This window comes from Brassica oleracea, chromosome C9 (assembly GCF_000695525.1).
Source record: "Brassica oleracea var. oleracea cultivar TO1000 chromosome C9, BOL, whole genome shotgun sequence".
Taxonomy (NCBI): Eukaryota; Viridiplantae; Streptophyta; class Magnoliopsida; order Brassicales; family Brassicaceae; genus Brassica; species Brassica oleracea.
In genome coordinates this window covers 21201286-21221916 of record NC_027756.1, presented here as the reverse complement: position 1 = coordinate 21221916, position 20631 = coordinate 21201286, and the positions used below count along the sequence as shown (strand labels likewise).

The following is a 20631-nucleotide window of genomic DNA, read 5'->3' as shown; positions in this document are numbered from 1 at the left end:
CATTGTAGCTCGAGCGCATCTTCACTGAGAATATCCCATGTGGCTCCGCCTTCGTAAAAGTTAACTCTTCGAATACTCTCACACTCATCGAAACATCTATCTCCGCTGCCATCACCATTAGCATAACCGCGATGCGCAGCGACCCGTTAAGCAACTGACAGATGGCGATGTCCCGACGGAATGCGTACGACGTGATCAGTCGGGGAATTGGAAACCAGAGCTTCGTATGGTCTCCAAAATAAGACTCATAGACACACTAATAGCCAATCGGAGGCGACCATGGACGCTGTCCCTTGGAAGGAATGATGTATGTAACGCCGACACCTCCACTTCGCCTCAACAAATCCTTCACAGTCTTGTGGGAGGAGCAAGAATCGAAGATAGACATTCCCCCACGACTGAGCCCGCGGGTCACGAAGCAATTCGGACGGGAGTGGGCCGAGTTCTTCGAAGATCCCACCAGGATGATAGATCGTGGGTCGGCAGTCTATCTGGTCGAAAGGAATCTCCCGACTAGTTCGTCTCAAAGATCTTGAGGCTTGGTTTGACGCTTCAGAGCCGCTACAAAAAACAAGTCAACAACGGCGGAGACATTGTAATTGTATAATGTTCAGGTTACAAGGGTATACGTGCGCACGGTAATTAAAAAAAAAGAAGTGAAGAATCGGTTGGCCAAAGGGGAACACAGTACTGTGAGTTAATAAATTTGAGATCAACGGCGTCAAAGCGAGTCAAGATAATATAGTTATATAAACTTAGATATCTCTAACTTGCTTTATACAAACGACGACGCACGAAATAAGTAACAGGAGGGAGAGAACCGAGGAAGAAGAACAAATCAGCTTTCGTTGGCTCCAGGTGCAAGACGCATGAAAGACCACGTGAATAAAAAGGTGGCTCGTTTATGTATTTATCCATATTAGTAACGATGTTTTGACAAAAAAAAAGTAATCGATGTATTTTTCTGTAAAAACTAATTACTGGTCTCAACAAAACTCATTTTATTACATCATCATAAATAGTATTACACGCAGCGAAAGTAAATAAAAGCGGGTATGATCATTGAATTAAAGACAGGTTTTGCCGACAGACGGACATGTAGAAGATTGCGACCCGAGAAGGCGACATGCGAAATCTATTTGATGAGACTCGGAATCTTTTATCACAAGATTTTTCCTTATCTTCTTGAGTAATTTCTCCTCATATGGTTTATGACTTTAGTGTTTGTGCAGGATTCGGTTGATTAGAATGATGAACGTAGGAATGGGGTGACTAAAGACGTTTTTATTAGAATCAAACAAAAGGTTACAAGATTGACGGGAAATAAGGAGACAAGATCAAAGGTTTAAGCAACAGGATCAAAGAGATGATTAGGAAACCCTAGATCTAGCCGCTTCTGTGTGTGCACACACAGAAGCGGCTAGATCTAGGGTTTCCTAATCATCTCTTTGATCCTGTTGCTTAAACCTTTGATCTTGTCTCCTTATTTCCCGTCAATCTTGTAACCTTTTGTTTGATTCTAATAAAAACGTCTTTAGTCACCCCATTCCTACGTTCATCATTCTAATCAACCGAATCCTGCACAAACACTAAAGTCATAAACCATATGAGGAGAAATTACTCAAGAAGATAAGGAAAAATCTTGTGATAAAAGATTCCGAGTCTCATCAAATAGATTTCGCATGTCGCCTTCTCGGGTCGCAATCTTCTACATGTCCGTCTGTCGGCAAAACCTGTCTTTAATTCAATGATCATACCCGCTTTTATTTACTTTCGCTGCGTGTAATACTATTTATGATGATGTAATAAAATGAGTTTTGTTGAGACCAGTAATTAGTTTTTACAGAAAAATACATCGATTACTTTTTTTTTGTCAAAACATCGTTACTAATATGGATAAATACATAAACGAGCCACCTTTTTATTCACGTGGTCTTTCATGCGTCTTGCACCTGGAGCCAACGAAAGCTGATTTGTTCTTCTTCCTCGGTTCTCTCCCTCCTGTTACTTATTTCGTGCGTCGTCGTTTGTATAAAGCAAGTTAGAGATATCTAAGTTTATATAACTATATTATCTTGACTCGCTTTGACGCCGTTGATCTCAAATTTATTAACTCACAGTACTGTGTTCCCCTTTGGCCAACCGATTCTTCACTTCTTTTTTTTTAATTACCGTGCGCACGTATACCCTTGTAACCTGAACATTATACAATTACAATGTCTCCGCCGTTGTTGACTTGTTTTTTTATCTTCAATTATATGTGACTGGAAACACTTTTTTTTTTCACCGAAATTTTATTAAACAGGTCATAGTCCAAACCGGACCAAGCCCAACATAACAAACAAACAAAAGCCCAAACTACTAGCCCAAACATAACAAACTCTTTGGGCCGTAAGCCCAAAAGGAGGAAACCCGTTGAGGAAGGCATCCACGCGTCTCACCACGAAGACGAACGTCCGGCGTCCTGAAACACGCGTCAAGGAGAGAGCGGACCGCCTTCCACCGGCGAAGAGAGGAGACTCGACGGAACTCCGCCGTCAAGCAAAACCTTACCGATGAAGAATAGCTCACTAAAGAACCATCTTCACGATTGTTCAAGTCGCACACCGGATATATAGACTGGAAACACTTTAACAAGATGAAAATATATTTAAAAAATAGGGAAGAAAACAATATAGAGTAAATAATAGTAAACTGAATAAATAAAACATTTACTATGCTGAATTATTTTACTGGAGCTTTAGCTTTAAATAAGAGAGTAAGAAGTTAACGTTTAAACAAGAAATATAAATGTTTAATAAAAGTTGTGGCATTTCTCTCTCTAGACGCTCCATCTTCTCTCTAAAATGACTCCAAATCAGAAAATCGTTTCCGGTGACCGGTGGCTTGCCGCCGGTTACCATTATATTTTATCTTTTGAAGTAAAATAACTTCGGTCAATCTGTGATCGATTTTATAGTTTCACTTGGCGAATTTACTCTTCGCGTTGGCGAATTTTTTGAAGTGTAAAGCTCAATTAAATCAGAAACGTTTATCAATCTCATCTTTTTTCTGATTTGGATTGAGCATATCTATAGTTATGTCCCAGTTCTTCTCCTTCTGCGTATATTCTGATTCTGTTTGGTCGAAATGGTCTTGTTTTCCTCTTTGTTAGATACGCTTAGTCCTTGATTCGGAGGTGGTATAAAGCTTCGACTTGTGTTTGTGCGAAGTCTTCACGAAGATCAAATCCTGAGTTTTGGATCATGCTTTCGAGTTTCAAGTCAGAATCGAGAAGATTTGGAGCTACCATAATGGTCAGCGTTCCAACAAGATTCCAAGCTTATTTCTTCTAAAACTTTTTCTGGTGCTTAATTCTAACAATTGGAGAAGAAGATCATGAGATCGACGGTGATTGAAGGCTGAAGAACATGCAAGCAGCCTCAAGTATGTCAGAGATGGAGATGATCGGTATTCCGGCGAGTTGGTTCCGGCACCGTTCTTTCCTTCCTCGACTATGGTGTGGAAGTCAGGTAGAGAGACCATGTGTCACTCATACGGTTGTAGCTATCTGTAAAATATTGGCTTCATGTTGGGCTTAATTTATAACGAAACTGTTTGTACTTGTCCTTTGTACCGACCGTTGATAGAAAAAAAAAACCCAGAAATATAAAACTATATAACATTTTTTTATGCGATGGTGAAAAGAGTAACTGAAAATAAAACATTATTTCTCAACCCCAACAAAAACAATTACATCGTTACGTATTATAGTTTTATAACGTATATATACTAAGTATATATATATATATATATATATATATTGGGAAACGACATTTGGAGATGTGAATGTGAAGTTCACATGGGTATAGTTTGTTTCAGATTTCTGCGTAGATTCCATGAACTGGCAAAATAATCAGTTACAGGAAATAAAATAAAATATAATTGTAATGTTGGATTTTCCATATTTGTTCTATTAAATGAATAATGTTGTTTATATTTAATGTTCTTACTAAAACAATTTATAGCATTTCCTCTCTAAACAGCACAGTAGTAATGACCAAGTAAAATTACTGTCTCTTTTTTTTTTCTTTTTTTTCGTGTCATCAGACTCTGAACCGAACCGGAAAATATTGATCCATATAAACGACGAAAGACGGCTGCTTCCTAACACTGCGTGATAGGCTATCCGCCTTTAAATTTTGCGTTTTTGGTACATGGATCTCTGATTGGAGAAAACTTTCTTTCAATTTTAATGTCTTCCAAATAACTTGCAAAAAATGACAATTCTTCTGGTTCCGAAACCATCTTCACCTTTTTTTTTAACTACCAAATTACTCGTCTCTTTTAACTTTTATTTTTAAGCCTTTTTGAAAACGGTTGATAAAAAGTTTTTTTTATAACAGTTTAAATTGTGTTAATTAATGATACTTTTAACATCATTGTATGATACTTTCCTATTGTATTACTTTTGAGTGGTGTATTAGTAATTTCTTTTTGGTTAGTTTCAATTGTTTGTAAATGGAAGTGGCACATGACATGGAGGTAGAGCGTGCCGTTCACCCTCCGGAACGACGGTGGCTATGTAAAGGTGCTCACTTTCATGCTTATCGTACGCAATTTCCAGACTGTCTACAGTTATCTTTTATTGACGCGACATCTTCTTCGTGGGAATCACGCGCTTCTGTCTTCTGTTTTATTTATATTTAGTTATTAGTTATTAATCAATTTGTCCTCCCAAAATATATAGTTACTTATCCAGCAACGAAATCAATCTTTTTTTTTTTAACTTTGGATAATTATGCTATTACAACTATGAGAAATATTACAGACGATTCTACAACCGACAATTCTACCTGCCGTATGATGATTCACGCTTGACTGCATCACCTGAGTCGCCCTATCGGATACACGCTTGACGGTATTCCTTGCGCCATGTTGTAGGTTTCTTGTAAGCCTTTTCTCTTTTAATTCGCATAATTTCAACTTCTCCGGGAGTTAAACTCAGATCTCCTGGTGTGCAAGCATTAATGAACCCTTGGTTAAACCACTGGACCAATGAGACTTCCACAAATCAATCTCTTTTAGAGAGATAAAATTCTCTCTATTTTCCTTCTTATCAATAAAAAATCACTTAGAAGAAATAGAGAGAATCAAAGAGAGTACTTCGGGTAAGAATTACGCAATCTGGCCAACATCAGAGGGCTCCTTTAGCCTCGATGTCGGTCGGATCTTTGTTTTGTTTCGTCGTTTTTCTCCGGTTTTGGTGTTATCCGACCGGCTCTGACTCCGGCATCGCGCCTTATTTTCGGTGGTCGTCCAGCTTTTGTCTTTGGCGTCTTTGCCTTCTTCTCTGGGGATGGGCGGCCAGCTTTGCCTCCACGTCACACTTTTCTTAGGTGTTGACAGCGGTTTTGTATGGGGATCTTCTTGGTTGTGTTCGACCTGCGTTTCTTGTACCTACTCTGTCCGATTGACTCTCGTTTCTTCATCATTCTGAAAGATGAAGGCCGAGGAATCGATTGTAGGCGATTGTGTTTCTTTGATGAAGCATAGTTCTGGTGGGTTTCGATTAGGGTGTCTGTGAAGTTGGATCCGGTTGTTCAGTTTCTTCACTGTTTTATTTCTGCTGACGGCGGAGTTCTTCCGTGCCTCTTTCCTGCTTCCGATGGACGACAGTGACCTTCATTTTGACACGTGTGAACATGCAGCGAAGGGCGGCTGTACGCGTTGGGGAAGACGTGTCTATCTCTTTCACGTCTAATGTTTTAGGGTTTATTGCCCATAAGTTTAACTTTAGTTTGGTCCGTGTTTTTTGGGTTTGTTTGTATGTTTGTTGGGCTTCGTTTGCCGGGGCTTTGACCCTTTTAATAAAACTCGGTTGGCAAAAAAAAAAATAGTTACTTATCCAAAACCTAAAGGTGACTTTGATTTTGATTTCGTAGCTAATTAACTCTTAAACTTTCCTAATAGTATAATCATAAATATATAAAATTAATGTATATTTTTCTTATAACATTATTTTGGCCTTGTAATATGTCAATGATTAGATTCTTATGTCTTGAATTCAACATGTTGTCTTTTTAATAAGAACTAAAATTTTATAATATTCTTTTTAAATAAGAAACCTTAACTGTTGTATTTTTTTTCTTTTACCAAATGTCTAAAATAATTCAAAATTTACACCACAGCGAAAATACATTTGATAAGCTGAGAAAAAAGAATGAATATTTTTTGTTTGCACAGAATGAATAATTCTAATTCTGGTATTCATGCAATTTAGGTGCCCTTACCACCTATGAGTGCCTTCCTGCCACCTCATATCGATTGATGGGCAATTCACACATATGTTTGTACAATTACATTTTTGGTAACTCTATTTTATTTATTTGTATTTTAATTATTATATCTCGTCGCGTATGCTTTTTAAAGTTATTTATATATGTTCTGAGTTGACAAAAAAAAATTTATATATGTTCTGCAAGAATAATTTGTTATGACAGATGATTTGATACCACATTCATTTTCTGTCTTCCACCACCAGCAGAAAAATCAATGGGCGAACTTGATTGCAAATCATAATATATATACACAGTCAAATCTCACCACATTTCATAACACTTCTAGTATTACAGAAAAAAACACAACCCTTGATAAGAAGATTTCACAAATTTAACCATTTCCATTCGAAAAGAAAATGTATACATACTATTATTCATCGGGCGTTTACATTTGCGAGAATATATTTACGTTTTCGGGGAAAAAATCATATATAGACGAACCTTCAAAATCATGTGAGAATAATTAGTTTTATTAATGTAATAATGCACTGATTGTCGAATCAGAATGAAGGAATTTTAATTTATAACTTGTTGTTTCAAGTCAATAATAATATCATCTTATCTTAAAAATTAAAGAATCGTGTTTACTCATTAAACATAGGTATATAGCGTAACCACCACTTTTCTGTCTGTTGTTATACGTAGAATTTGATTACCACTCTTCCGTTGAATATAGTTCTATAAAAAAAATGTAGTGTTCGAGTAGAATAGCCGTTCCTAGTAAAAAAATGAATTGTTTTGAGAAATGAAAATGCATCTCGCTATATATCCGCTCGGTAACGTTATGCAAAAAAAATCAAATTTGTGCATCAGTTCTTCTGAATTCTGATTATCGTTTAATTAGGAACTAAGAGCATCTCCGACAGCTTTTTATCCCTTTATTTTTTAAAGGTTTTTGCATTCCAACAGCTCTTCATCCTTTCAAATTTTAAAGGGGTGAACAATACACAACAATACACCCTCAAATTTGAAGGGCACTGTAACGGCATTTAAAACACTGTTTATATTTCACTTTAGTAATTCTATTTATATATGTTTAATGATTGTGTACTTATTATTTCTTATTTGGTATTCTACTATTATAACTATATTGACACTTAAATATTATAATTGTGGTCTTATAAAATTATTTTTAAATAATAATAATATATTAATAAATATTATATACCAATATATACTAATATTAATAAAAATATAATATAAACAAATTATTTCACATAATATATTTCGAAAATTTTACACAAATACAAAATTATAATACAATCATAATATTTTACATCAAAATAAAAGATACATAAACTGAAATATTACACATTAAAATATATCTTACAATACTAATATTCAGATAAATCCATAAGCTGAAATATTACACATTGAAATATATATTACAATACTAATATTAAGGTAAATTTGGTATTGAACCTCCAAAATCACCAAAGTATTCTCGATATAAATTTCGAGCATTCTCTTCTGTTTTTTGTTGTTGAGTTCTTTTTTGCATGATTCTTGCTTGTTCAGATCGGATAAACTGGCGAGTGTTAATATCATCAATGGAGTTTAAATTTTTCAACTGATTTTATTTTCAGCCTCCATTTCTTTCATAGCTAATTTTTTTGCTTGATTTTGCATGTGTAACTGAACCATCTCATAAGTTTTTTTCTCTAGATGATCCACTTTCTTTCAAGAAATCTAGAATTTTGTTCATTTACTGAAACCACATTATCCATAGATGAAGTATTACCTTCAGAAAGTTTTCTTTTAAGTTTTGCTTTCTTCGGTCCAATAGGACGTTGTGACGAATTTGAACCACCATCGTGACTGCTTAAATTGATTGAGAATGAAGAAATTCCAGGAGATTGTGATGCTGGAGAGCCGACAGTATCACTCTCAATATCCGGAATACCGATATTGACATTATCTGAAAACTTTGGAATATCTTTCATTAAAAGCCACACTTGATCAAATTTAAAACCTTTTTTTAGTTTTGGGTCTTGCATCAATAAATTTTTTGCGTTTTCCATCTGCAAATATTTTTGCAATTAAAGAACATGATTAGATACATAAACACTAATAAAAATAAATAAAAAATACTAATAAAATTTATACTTACAATGTCTTGATCGGATGCGCCACTTGGAAGCATATTTTGCACTTGAATCACACACCTTTTCAAGTTTCTAACAGCATACAAAATAATACCCATCCTACTTTCTAAAGACCTATGACTTCTAATTTCCCAACTCTCTGTTTTTTTTTTCATTGTAAGTTTTTTCTATTTTTTTCCATAGTTTCTTAAGAGTTTGATTAATACTAGCAATGGGATCCTGTGGAATTTCTAAGTAGACATGACATAACAACTCATCTTTTTGTTCGTTGAATGATGTGCCTCTATTTTTTTCCATTTTTGTAAACAAGAGAAAGAAACGAATGAGTGGGATGGAGAAAGTCTGATTTAGTTAAGCGTGATTTTTCTATTTGGTAAAATCTACTATTTATACACAAAATAAATATGGTTGGAGGTTATCTTATTTACTAAATATGGTTAGATGTTGGATAATAAAATTACAAAATTTCATTTAATAGTTGATGAGACAAGAAATCTATTAAATGGCCTATTGAATGGTGTGAATCAATTGAATATAGTTGAGGGTTATTTATGGTTGGAGGTTGAAGGTTAAATAAGAAAATGACAAAGTTTCAATGTAATGGTTGATGAGACATAGTAATATGTATTCCTATATATACTACGAACATATCAACAAAACTTCTAATAAAAATGAACTTTAATATCGAAAATTCATACTTCTTCTTCTTCTTCTTCTTCACCAAGAAGACAATAGAGAGAGAACAACAAATTGCAGTCAATTTGTTTATCAACAATAATCGTCTTATTCACCAACTCAATCAGGAAAATAATCATGTAAGTCACTGTGGTTCTATCATCGGTCATGCAGTTATTTTTCGTGATAGAGAAAATGGTCATCGTAATTTGTACAATGATTATTTTTCTGATCATCCTGGGAATGGTGAAAGAGAGTTTCATCGTCTATTTAGAATGTCACGAAGGTTATTTCTTCACCTTGTCGATGCCGTCAAGCAACATGACAACTATTTCAACCAACGACGTTATGCATCTGGTAGACTTGGATTATCAACTTTACAAAAAGTAACAACTGCTCTTCAGATTTTGGCCTGCTGATGTGACCGATGAATACATTAAAATAGGAGAGTCTACAACAATTGAATGCATGAAAAGATTTTATCGTGCAATTGCATCTATCTTTTCAGAGTGGTATCTCAAGTCACCAACACCAGAGGACGTTTCTAGGCTTCTCAATATTGGGCAACAACGCGGATTTCTTGGAATGTTAGGCAGTCTTGATTGCATGCATTGGAAGTGGAAAAACTGTCCAACGGCATGGGTAGGACAATTTTCAGGCCGTAGCGGGTCACCTACGATCATTCTCGAAGCGGTTGCGGATTATTATCTATGGATATGACATGCCTTTTTCGGAATGCCGGGAAGCAACAACGATATTAATGTTCTGAACTCTTCCAATTTATTTTCCAGACTTGCTCAAGGTACCGCTCCTCCAGCTAATTACACAACTCAAGGGCAAGAATATAACATGGGTTATTATTTGGCCGATGGTATTTATCCTAAATGGTCAACAATTGTTCAAACAATAAGCGATCCCCAAGGTCCAAAGAAAAAATTGTTTGCAGCAAGACAAGAATCATGTCGGAAAGATGTTGAACGAACTTTTGGAGTTCTACAAGCCAAATTTGCTACCGTCGTAGGATCCTCACGTTATTGGAAGAAAGAGGTATTGCATGATATAATGACTTCATGTATTATAATGCATAACATGATAATTGAAGATGAACGAGATATCAACGCACCGATTCGAGATGCAAGACCGGCGCCGCCAATAAACATTGAGATGACCATAAACGAAGATATGCGTTTTCAACAGCTTTTAGCCCATAATCTTCGAATAAAAAATAAGGAAGCTCATTTATCACTTAAAAATACTTTGATTGAGCATATTTGGGAGCATTATGAAAATAATCGTATATATATATATATTGTAATTTGAATTGTTTATGTTTTATTATTATATGTAATTTTATGTGTTAGTGTTTTTTTATCGTTTATTATAAGTAATTTGATGTTATAATTAAATATGTTTACTAATTATGTCAATACCATATATTAATATGGGTTTATTGTTAAGTTATAAAATTTTAATGACTATAATGAACTATTACTGAAATTGAGGACTAAAGTGTAAAATATAAGTTTTTAAGAGAAAAAAATTGAAGGTCACCGTTGGAGAATCACCCCTTTAACCTTTTATTTTAAGGATGGACCCAATAAAAAATGAAGGGGCTTGTTGGAGATGTTGTAAGGTGCGTAAGAAATGGAAGATGATAGTGATAGATAAATCACATGTATCCGAATCAAAAATATAATTAATACGTAGCTGGCAAAGAACTAAAAAAAACTATTACAAAACGTATACTATAGTTCACAAAGATTTGGTGGTCGATGTGCACATAAATAACTTAAATGTAAATTATGTTTATGCCACCGTGTAACATCTCTACTATATAAAAGGAACTAAATTGGAGGTTCCTAAGCTATGCGACGTCACATAAAATATTTAGAGCCAATCAAAGTTACACATCAGCATGTCAATTAACTAAATCCACAATTTGTACTAGATGTGAATTTTCTAAAAAATATTTTGAAGCCCAGCTTAGACTCACTTTACCCATTAAATGATCCAAATTCTCTTTTTTCTCCGCCTTCCCAAAAGAAGACCTAACGACAACAGTTTTAGCGATCTCTGGCGAAACGCTTTCTCCCACAATAATCATCAATCTTCCTTCATTAATTTTCCAGTACCAAACATGTGTCCTCTTCACCTTCTTGAGCTTCCCACTATAAAATTCGCTCCGCATACAAGAATAAGTATCAGCTATCGCATCCATGGCTAACAAGACATCAAAATCAACGACGACAGAACCCTCCATTGTGGTCTTTAACGACGTTGCTACGGGTAGGGAGAGACCCGAATCATCTTCAACTACACCCATTTTTCGGGAGAATGCACACGGCAGGCGGAAGTGTCTGATTGCTGTAGATATGCTGCTCATCTACGAACAGGTAGTGATTCTATTTTCTATTCCTATATTATCCCTATTCAAGAATCAAAACCCCAAACTAATTGCATTAACACATGGATATATCTCCTGATTGTGTTGTTCTTGAAGCCAAGTATGAAAAGATATATCAAGCTTTGTATATCAAGGTAATTGTTAGTGAGAAATTCAAAGTTTTATGTGGGACCGTGTTATTTTCATATGTTAAATTCAAAACCAACATATCTAAGCAATGGAAAACCATGAGCATCTTTGTGTATTTTATTTTTTATTTTCCTTATCTTACTTATCAGCAGCAGTGTTGTATATATATATATATAATCTTAAACTTTCTCTTGAATTCTATCTCGGTTTGCACAGCCTTACGAGACAGTGAATGGAACTACTGATGTCAAACCAACTCCAGATGATACGAAGATGGATGATGGACCAAGGAGAGGAAGATACTCAAGATGGTAACTTGAGGAATACTGTGTCTTTTTTCCTTTAAATATATAGAAGAAAAAAACGATCTAACATGTTTCCATGTGTTACACAGTGCAGAGAAAGGAGTTCCACGTTTTTGGCTGATGGCCTTGAGCAACAATGATGTCACTTCCGAGGACAATAACTCTAGCGTAATGTCCTTGATGTCAGGCCACATAGCGTGATTACTGATTAGGCTCTCAAATCACTTAGATGGTGCATGAATGAAGAGCCTAAAGGATTCAAACTTGAGTTATCCTTTGACTCAAATCCTTATTTTAAGTACACAGTCTTGACAAAGTCTTACCATAATATTGTTGAAGGTGACCCACTGCTTGAGAAGTCTATAAGGTAACTGCTTATGCTCTTTTACATATGTTCGATTCGTCTTATGAGTATATATAGTAATATTAAATCAGATTCATCTAATGTACACCAGGAGCTCGGGCGATGCTCTTAGTCAGAGAACTGGGTGACATCTCAGAAACCACTATGGCTGGAGTATTGGCCACAGCTGAGGGAACCGAGAGCTTGAACACAAGGGTGTCATCTAAATTAATGCTCTTCAGAAATTTTGAGGTAAAGAATGCATCTTCCTTGCTCGTAGGTTAATTTTTAATTTCTATGTTTGATCGTTTATTTGTGAAAGTTTTACGACTTCTAATTGAGTGTTTATCTATTTGGTCTTCTCATTAGCATTATTCCTATGACTAATCTATCTTTGAAGGTGCATTTTGAAATGCAATGTGGGTGTGATTGTTAGACAGTTTTGTTCATGTCACAAGTATTTGTTTGTATCAGATTCGTCTTTGCTGAGTGATTATTTAAAAAAAAATTATTTGTTTCAGCAGAGTTGGTTGTGGCTGCGGCAGTGGTTGTAAAAGACAAGAGTGATGGTAAGAAGAAAAAGAAAGCAAGAAGACTGAGGAAAGTGGAGATTAATGACAAAGCAGGTGGCTGGGTAAAGGATTATAGGCACAAAAATGTAAGAAAAAACTTTCAAGGGTTACTTATCCATCAAGAGCACCACCGGTTTGTAACATGAGGAAGAATATTTTCTTAGTGGAAGGTTGTGCTTGGACATTTGAGGTGTCATAAAGACCGAACTCTATTTTTGTATTTTTGTTTTCTTTGCTGGCGGAGGAGAAAGAAAAACATTCAGAGATTTTGATTGCAACAATATACGAATTTAAGCTTTCGTTTTCAAATATTTTGTTATTTATGTTTGCAACACTCTGAATGTGGTAAACATATGAGATATACTTTAAAAAGTATGCAAAAAAAAAAATCTAATGTTTCAGTTGTTAGCTTCTCAAATAAATAAAGTTAATATCTATAATTCTCTTATATTTGTATCTATAATCTGTTTATATAACTATTTATGTATTTCTAAATTGTATTGTTTTCCATCAAATTATAACAGTTTTTTAAATAGGCAAATAAGAATAACACACAGAAGATCAAATTACCTTTTAATGTAATAAAATGAAATAATTCATTTTACAATTTTTTGTATCTTAAAAGAAAATTCATATGTTCTAAATTTATATTATATGTCAATTTAAAAGTAAAAGGGTAATTTTAAAACTACAATTTAAAATGTACATTGTTAATGACTCGAGTAATCATTATATTAAGCATACTCATTTTTATTTATAAAATCATACGCTTCTAATACACCGAATAAGAAAATATAGTTGCATATTTAAGTTCAAAATAAGCTTTGTTAAAATTAAATTGATATCAATACTGACTCATTAGAAAGTTAACATCAACCAAGTAAAAACAACTATTATAGAAACAAATCAGAAACAAATCAGAAATTGTTCATGTTCCTAGGACGGAGAACAAAAAGGCGGATAGCTTGGCACGGAGTGCTCGGCAACAACTGTTTTCAAAATAAGCTTTGTTAAAATTAAATCGATATCAATACTAACTCATTAGAAAGTTAACATAAACCAAGTAAAAACAACTTCTATAGAAACAAATCAGAAACACAAATATCCATTAACTTTATAAAGCTATGTCAAGTTTTTAACTTTTAATCATTCTTTTGAATATGTGATTAGCTGATATAACCTTTTAATCGTTATGTATCCTCATGATTTTAAAAATACTTACTACATATAAAAATATACTGGAGTATACAACTAAAAACTATTAAACGAAAAAAAAACAGTAAGAGCACTGATTAGTTTCATAAAAATCTACAAATACCAACCAAAAAAACTAAGTTCTACTAACTCAATGAATTCTACCAAAGAGTACATGTTATGGAAACCAAATAAAAAAAATCACTAATAGAAACTACAAATATGCTGCATAAAGAAATATAATAGTTAAGAGTACTAATCATTCTGTTCAAAAAAATTAAGTTAGTTAAAATTCATATGATAACTTCTTTTATATCTACACATTACTAAAATATTAAATATTATATATATATAATCAGTTCTTACAGAAATATTTCAAATCAATATGGTCTATCATTAATAACTCTCAATTAGGAAATATTAAAATATTTTAAGAAAAGTTAACGCGCATAATAAAAATAAACCAAAACAATAAAACGATAAAAATCACTATGGCTATACTAAATGGCAAATATGGCATACAAATATACACTTAAACTTTTATATTATTTCAATATATATAAATGAACAACTTTGAATAACAGTACATCTGTTACACTTTTAAAATATACTATTACTAATGTGATGTTTTTAGAAAACATAATATATGAAAACAATGTAACAATTTTTAAAGATTGTTGTAAATGGAAACTAATAACAAAGAAAAGTAGAAAACTAAAAAATTTCTTAATTAAAACATCACTCTTTCATAATTTTTTCTTTTTATTTATCAACTTAAAAATAATTTTAATATTAAATTATAATAGTTTCCACCTCTAATCGATTGAAATACCAAAATTTTAAAATATAATCTATATTTCCAAAATAATATCGAAACATTGTCCGCGCGTACAGAACGTAGTATAACTAAAACGTCTAAAATTAATCAGAGTATAGGCTCAGTGAGTAATTGATTTGTATCATATTTCACTTTACTTTTTTCATTATACTTCTGTTTTATACTGTATTTCATTTTACTTACTCATTCCTTTATTAATAAGCGATGTGAACCATAATTTGCTAAGGAATTACAGAAACATAAAAATATACGTTTTTTTTATCAAATCATAAAAATATACGTTTAACCGTTTAATGTTGTCTTAAAAGATTGGAATATAATTTAGGTGATCCTCCTGATCATAATATATATAATTAATAATATTATGAGTAAATTTCACAATGGAAAGTATCAACAAAAATGTGAACCATATAAAAATAGCAAGAAAGTGACGTAACATCACATTATAACATGTAACCATCAAAGTTAGAAAGGATAGAGATCAAAAATAAAAAAGGACGAACAAAAGAAAAAGGAATCCGTAAAAACGGCCGTCAACGGAAGCAGACTCAGGGCCTACGGGTTAGATCTTAGTGAATAGGACACGTGTATGAATCACATGGATAGCAGGGACCACAAATTCGAACGGCGTACATTTACTGAAAGCAATACCCTTCGATGGATTATGGGTCCACTACACGTGGAGCCATCACGTGCTGTCAGTTCGTGTTTCCCGAAGGGTACGAATATTTATTTAATAAATTCTTTTTTTAACATCTGATATTGAAGCAGGCCGTTAATGACGGCGTTAAGCAATGACTTAGACACTGACGGACGTGGCCGTTATTATGCTTAAAACCGGGTTTTCTTGTCGCTCAATGTGTAGTTAAAATTGTCAATTGCTCGAGCGATAATAGTGAAAATTTACTATATTTAATTACCACGGAAATAATTTGCATTACTAGCAAAACGTGATTTAAAGGCAGTTCAAATTACTAATGATTCAAACTACCATTGTTTTTAACCCGGGAATGCCCGAGTCATATGGAACTAATTGCAAGTAGTTATAAAATTAGAGGCTCCCTACTTATATTATTGAACCTTTAGACAAAATGTTATGGATTACATATGTTTATGTGTATTTATATATTATATAGATTTTTGTTGTCTTCGTAAGTTCACAATGCTAGTTATATTATGTTTAGACTTTGACAGTAATAGTAGATTAGCATGTTCACTAAACTAAAATAGGTCTAACTAGACCTATTCATGTTTGATAAAGAAAAAAGATCCAAGATGATGATTTTATTCAAAACCTAATTAGTTTTGTCGAATCTTTAACGGGAGGATCCGTGAGTGATCGCTATTTTAATTGTACACATCTCGAAAATTAGAGAATAAATATAGGCCTAATTCTTAAATAACTAAAACGACTCGAAAATTGAAACGCATGGGTCCGATGATTTTTCAAAACCCAATTGCAGAATATTTCCTTCCATTCATGAAGTTAGATATTTAAAAAAAAAAATATGTTCACGGAAATAAATATTTTGTATTTTCTATGAAAGTATTGTGATTTAAAAAAAAAAATTAATTTTATTAAATTACTATTGATTAAAAATTATTAAAAATTACAGAAAACTATACATTTATTATATTGATTTAATGTGTTTTCTTAATATATGTAAAAACACTATAAAATCTTGTAGTATGATTTTTACTGAATTTATACATATTGAATATATATACATTATGATTTATTGAATTTATACATATTGTGGGAATTACTGTTGTTGTAAACAAAAACTACTTTTATTTTTCTGATTGTACGCATTTTTAGATTGATGTTTTCGATAGCCTGTGTTAATAAATTTGCTGGAAAGTTAATAAGGAAATCAGACTGAAATTATTTTACTTAACTCAAACCCCGAGACATGGTTGGTTGAATTATTATTACAATTGAACCTGGGACCTAAAACAGTATCATGAACTGAGTTCAGCTTTTAAGTCAATTTTGATTATACACTGGAAAAGCATCTTCAATTCTCCATCAAAAGAATCAACCAAAAAAGACCCCAAAATCTGTAGTATTTTAAAGATTTGACAAAAGGTTAATGATTCTCATTCTTCTTGGTACAAATTTTCAACATTTAAACAAAGTATTACAAAACCCAAAATATAATAAAAATGTCGGTTTAAGACTAGGTTGCATGGAAACGGAAACGGATACGTTGAAACGAAACATTTTGAAACGTGAAAACGTGATTTTTGATATTTTATGCTTTGGAAACGTTTTAGAAACGTCTAATATATATATATATATATATAACTGATTAATATTTGCATTCATTTTTATTATGTTTACTATATCTTAGAATACAAATAAACAAATATCCATTATATTTAATCATACAAAAAAATAAGTCATTATTAAACATCAAAATTATATAAAAAATTCAAAATAATAAAAATCTAGTACTTAAATATTAAATAATTTAACTAAAATAAAAATCATAACAACAAATCATAACTAATTGGAAAATTTTAGCGTTTCCAGAACAGAAACGCGAGTTTCCAAAATAGAAACGCAAGTTTTCACTAAGTTTTCAAACTGAGATTTTTAAGAAACGAGTTTCCAATGCGTTTCCGCGAGTTTCCGAAAGATTCCGATTCCGAAACGTACCTTCAATCGAGTTTCCATGCAACATAGGTTTAAGATAACATTGTAGTAGATCCCGACTTTTTTACTAATCGGTCAAAATATATGACATATGAGCTACCACTGACAGCAACAATGAAAGTAAACAATCTCTTCAAAATTTAATTCATTTTTTTTTGTAACACCGTTTGTGTTTATTTTACCTTAACTATATTGCAGTTATTGTACAACTATAAAAATATTTAATATTGTATATATTCTCAGCCTTATCGCTTTCGAGGTGTAGCTGTTAGCCCTCCTCTGGTACATGATTCATTGGTCGTCGAGCCCCATCACCACCATTCTTTTTTATAAATTAATTTTCATTTTCTCTGGTAAATAAAATTCATCATTTATTTTTAGTATTCGTATAATCATCATTGAAGTTGTAGCAGAAGTGAAAAACAAAGCAATCCCCGATCGCTTAAGATTCCTCACCTAGTCACATGCTCCTCTTCTTCCTCACCCAAAAAAAGAAAGCAAACCCTGGATCCAAGATCAGAGCCCAAACTCAGAACAAACCAGAGTTAAACTATCGAACTAAATCAGAGACATGAAGAGAGATCTCCATCAGTTTCAAGGTCCTCCTGATACTAGATTCCCCAACCACGAGACAGCGAACACCGGTTCCTCTTCTAAAGACAAGATGATGAAGGTTAAGGAAGAAGAAGACGGCGGAAACATGGATGAGCTTCTCGCTGTGTTGGGTTACAAGGTGAGGTCGTCAGAGATGGCGGAGGTTGCGTTGAAGCTAGAGCAGTTAGAGACCATGATGGGTAACGTTCAAGAAGATGGTTTATCTAATCTCGCGACGGATACTGTTCACTACAACCCGTCGGAGCTTTACTCGTGGCTTGATAACATGCTCACGGAGTTTAACCCGCCGCCGCCGGAGATAAACAACTCGTTTCTCGCCGGAGCTGGTGGTTCCGATTACGACCTCAAAGCCATTCCTGGAAACGCGATTTACGCGAGATCCAACCAGTTCGCGATAGATTCTTCCTCCTCGTCGAACCAAGCTGGTGATAACAGCCAGAGCACCAAGCGTTTGAAGTCATGCTCGAGCCCTGATTCGTTGGTTACAGGAACAACGGTAACAACCACAACTATTGAGTCAACTCGGTCCATGGTCCTGGTGGACTCGCAAGAGAACGGTGTGCGCCTAGTCCACGCGCTCATGGCCTGCGCGGAAGCTATCCAGAACAACGATTTGTCTATAGCGGAAGCTCTCGTCAAGCAGATTGGATTCTTGGCCGTGTCTCAAGCCGGAGCCATGAGGAAAGTGGCGACGTACTTCGCCGAAGCTCTCGCGCGGCGGATCTACCGCCTCTCTCCGCCGCAGACTCAGATCGATCACTCTCTCTCGGACACGCTTCGCCGAAGCTCTCGCGCGGCGGATCTACCGCCTCTCTCCGCCGCAGACTCAGATCGATCACTCTCTCTCGGACACGCTCCAGATGCACTTCTACGAGACGTGCCCTTACCTCAAGTTCGCTCACTTCACGGCCAACCAAGCCATCCTCGAGGCTTTCGAAGGGAAGAAGAGAGTCCACGTCATCGACTTCTCCATGAATCAAGGCCTGCAATGGCCGGCGCTTATGCAAGCCCTTGCGTTGAGAGAAGGTGGTCCTCCTGTTTTCCGGTTAACCGGGATTGGTCCTCCGGCGGCGGATAACTCCGATCATCTCCATGAGGTTGGGTGTAAGTTAGCTCAGCTCGCGGAAGCGATTCACGTCGAGTTTGAGTATCGTGGCTTCGTGGCTAATAGCTTGGCCGATCTCGATGCTTCGATGCTTGAGCTTAGACCGAGTGAGATCGAAGCTGTGGCGGTTAACTCTGTTTTCGAGCTACACAAGCTCCTTGGCCGTACCGGTGGGATAGAGAAAGTTCTCGGCGTGGTGAAACAGATTAAACCGGTGATTTTCACGGTGGTTGAGCAAGAGTCGAATCATAACGGTCCGGTTTTCCTAGACCGGTTTACTGAGTCGCTGCATTACTATTCGACACTGTTTGATTCTTTGGAAGGTGTTCCCAGTAGCCAAGACAAAGTCATGTCGGAAGTTTACTTAGGGAAACAGATTTGCAATCTCGTGGCTTGTGAAGGACCAGACCGGGTGGAGAGACACGAGACGCTGAGTCAATGGGCTAACCGGTTCGGTACGTCCGGTTTTGCGCCGGCACATCTCGGGTCTAACGCGTTTAAGCAAGCGAGTATGCTTTTGGCTTTGTTTAACGGCGGCGAAGGTTATAGTGTGGAGGAGAATAATGGGTGTTTGATGTTGGGTTGGCATACTCGACCTCTGATAACAACCTCCGCTTGGAAGCTATTGGCGGCGCACTGAGTGGACACGTAGACTAGGTTGGTGGTGGTATGGTGGGTTGACTCGGTTGTTTGAGTTTCAAAATCAGTGGACCGGTGATGAGATATGTTCGGACCAGACCAGAACCGAACTGAATCGAACCGTTTTGCCGTTTGTTTAATTTATTTTCACCTGTTTAAAATTCTTATATCTTTTTTGTTAGCTCGTTTTTAATTTATGCTTTTTGGGGTAAGTTAAATATGCAGAGTATGTATTTACTAAATGTTTTAAAATAATTCCTCATTTTCATGCCAAAAAATCTCTTCACGACCAAAAGCTAACTGTCTATCTTAATTACAAGTTTACAAGTTTACAAGTTACAACGTATGCATAGTATTAATAACTGGTGATATTAGATATTTTTAATCTGTTATTAGTTTTTAAACGTGTTGTTGAGATGAGAACAAAGAGTACTAACTACGAAGATATACTTCAGCGTTTTTATACATGTCAAGTTTGGTATCAATTTTTGTTTCCCTTTATATATTTCTACTCTCTTATTGGTTGCCATCGCAATATCAGATCAGGGAACGGGTCTCTTGATATTTACTGAAAATGAAATTATGAGTTAGAGATTGAATCTAACCTATAAATCAGCCTTTTAAATCATATGTTTAATATTTTACCAATGTATAAACATTTTGTTTGTAGGGCTCTGTAACTTATTTAACGTTTTTTCTTCTTCTTTTTATAATGAATAAACAAACTT

The 20631-nt window shown here is 34.6% G+C and overlaps 2 protein-coding genes across 3 annotated transcripts; one reads left to right on the top strand and one right to left on the bottom strand.

Annotated features, from left to right (window-relative positions):
• Positions 1-7760: 7760 nt before the first annotated feature.
• On the bottom strand, positions 7761-8764 carry LOC106317294. Its single transcript, XM_013755136.1, has 2 exons — positions 8431-8764; positions 7761-8341 (listed from the first exon to the last, which is right to left on the bottom strand). The coding sequence occupies exon 1, from the start codon at positions 8720-8722 to the stop codon at positions 8549-8551; it is 174 nt and encodes a 57-aa protein (XP_013610590.1). The 5' UTR covers positions 8723-8764; the 3' UTR covers positions 7761-8341; positions 8431-8548.
• A 9045-nt stretch (positions 8765-17809) lies between these two features.
• LOC106318381 (DELLA protein RGA2) lies at positions 17810-20181 on the top strand. Of its 2 annotated transcripts, none has more exons than XM_013756329.1 (2): positions 17810-18855; positions 18935-20181. In XM_013756329.1, exons 1-2 carry the CDS (start codon positions 18116-18118, stop codon positions 19902-19904), a joined length of 1710 nt encoding a protein of 569 aa, XP_013611783.1. In that variant the 5' UTR covers positions 17810-18115; the 3' UTR covers positions 19905-20181. The 2 variants fall into 2 exon arrangements, with proteins under 2 accessions (XP_013611783.1, XP_013611782.1); XM_013756328.1 differs by having other exon boundaries at positions 17810-18910; positions 18990-20181.
• Positions 20182-20631: the final 450 nt, after the last annotated feature.

Excerpts from the sequence above, each read along its gene's own strand:
- LOC106318381 (XM_013756329.1), top strand. The coding sequence starts at position 18,116 with ATGAAGAGAGATCTCCATCAGTTTCAAGGTCCTCCTGATACTAGATTC. Across the intron at positions 18,856-18,934 it reads ATGAGGAAAGTGGCGACGTA|CTTCGCCGAAGCTCTCGCGC; the intron begins CTTCGCCGAAGC and ends CTCTCGGACACG.
- LOC106317294 (XM_013755136.1), bottom strand. The coding sequence starts at position 8,722 with ATGGAAAAAAATAGAGGCACATCATTCAACGAACAAAAAGATGAGTTG.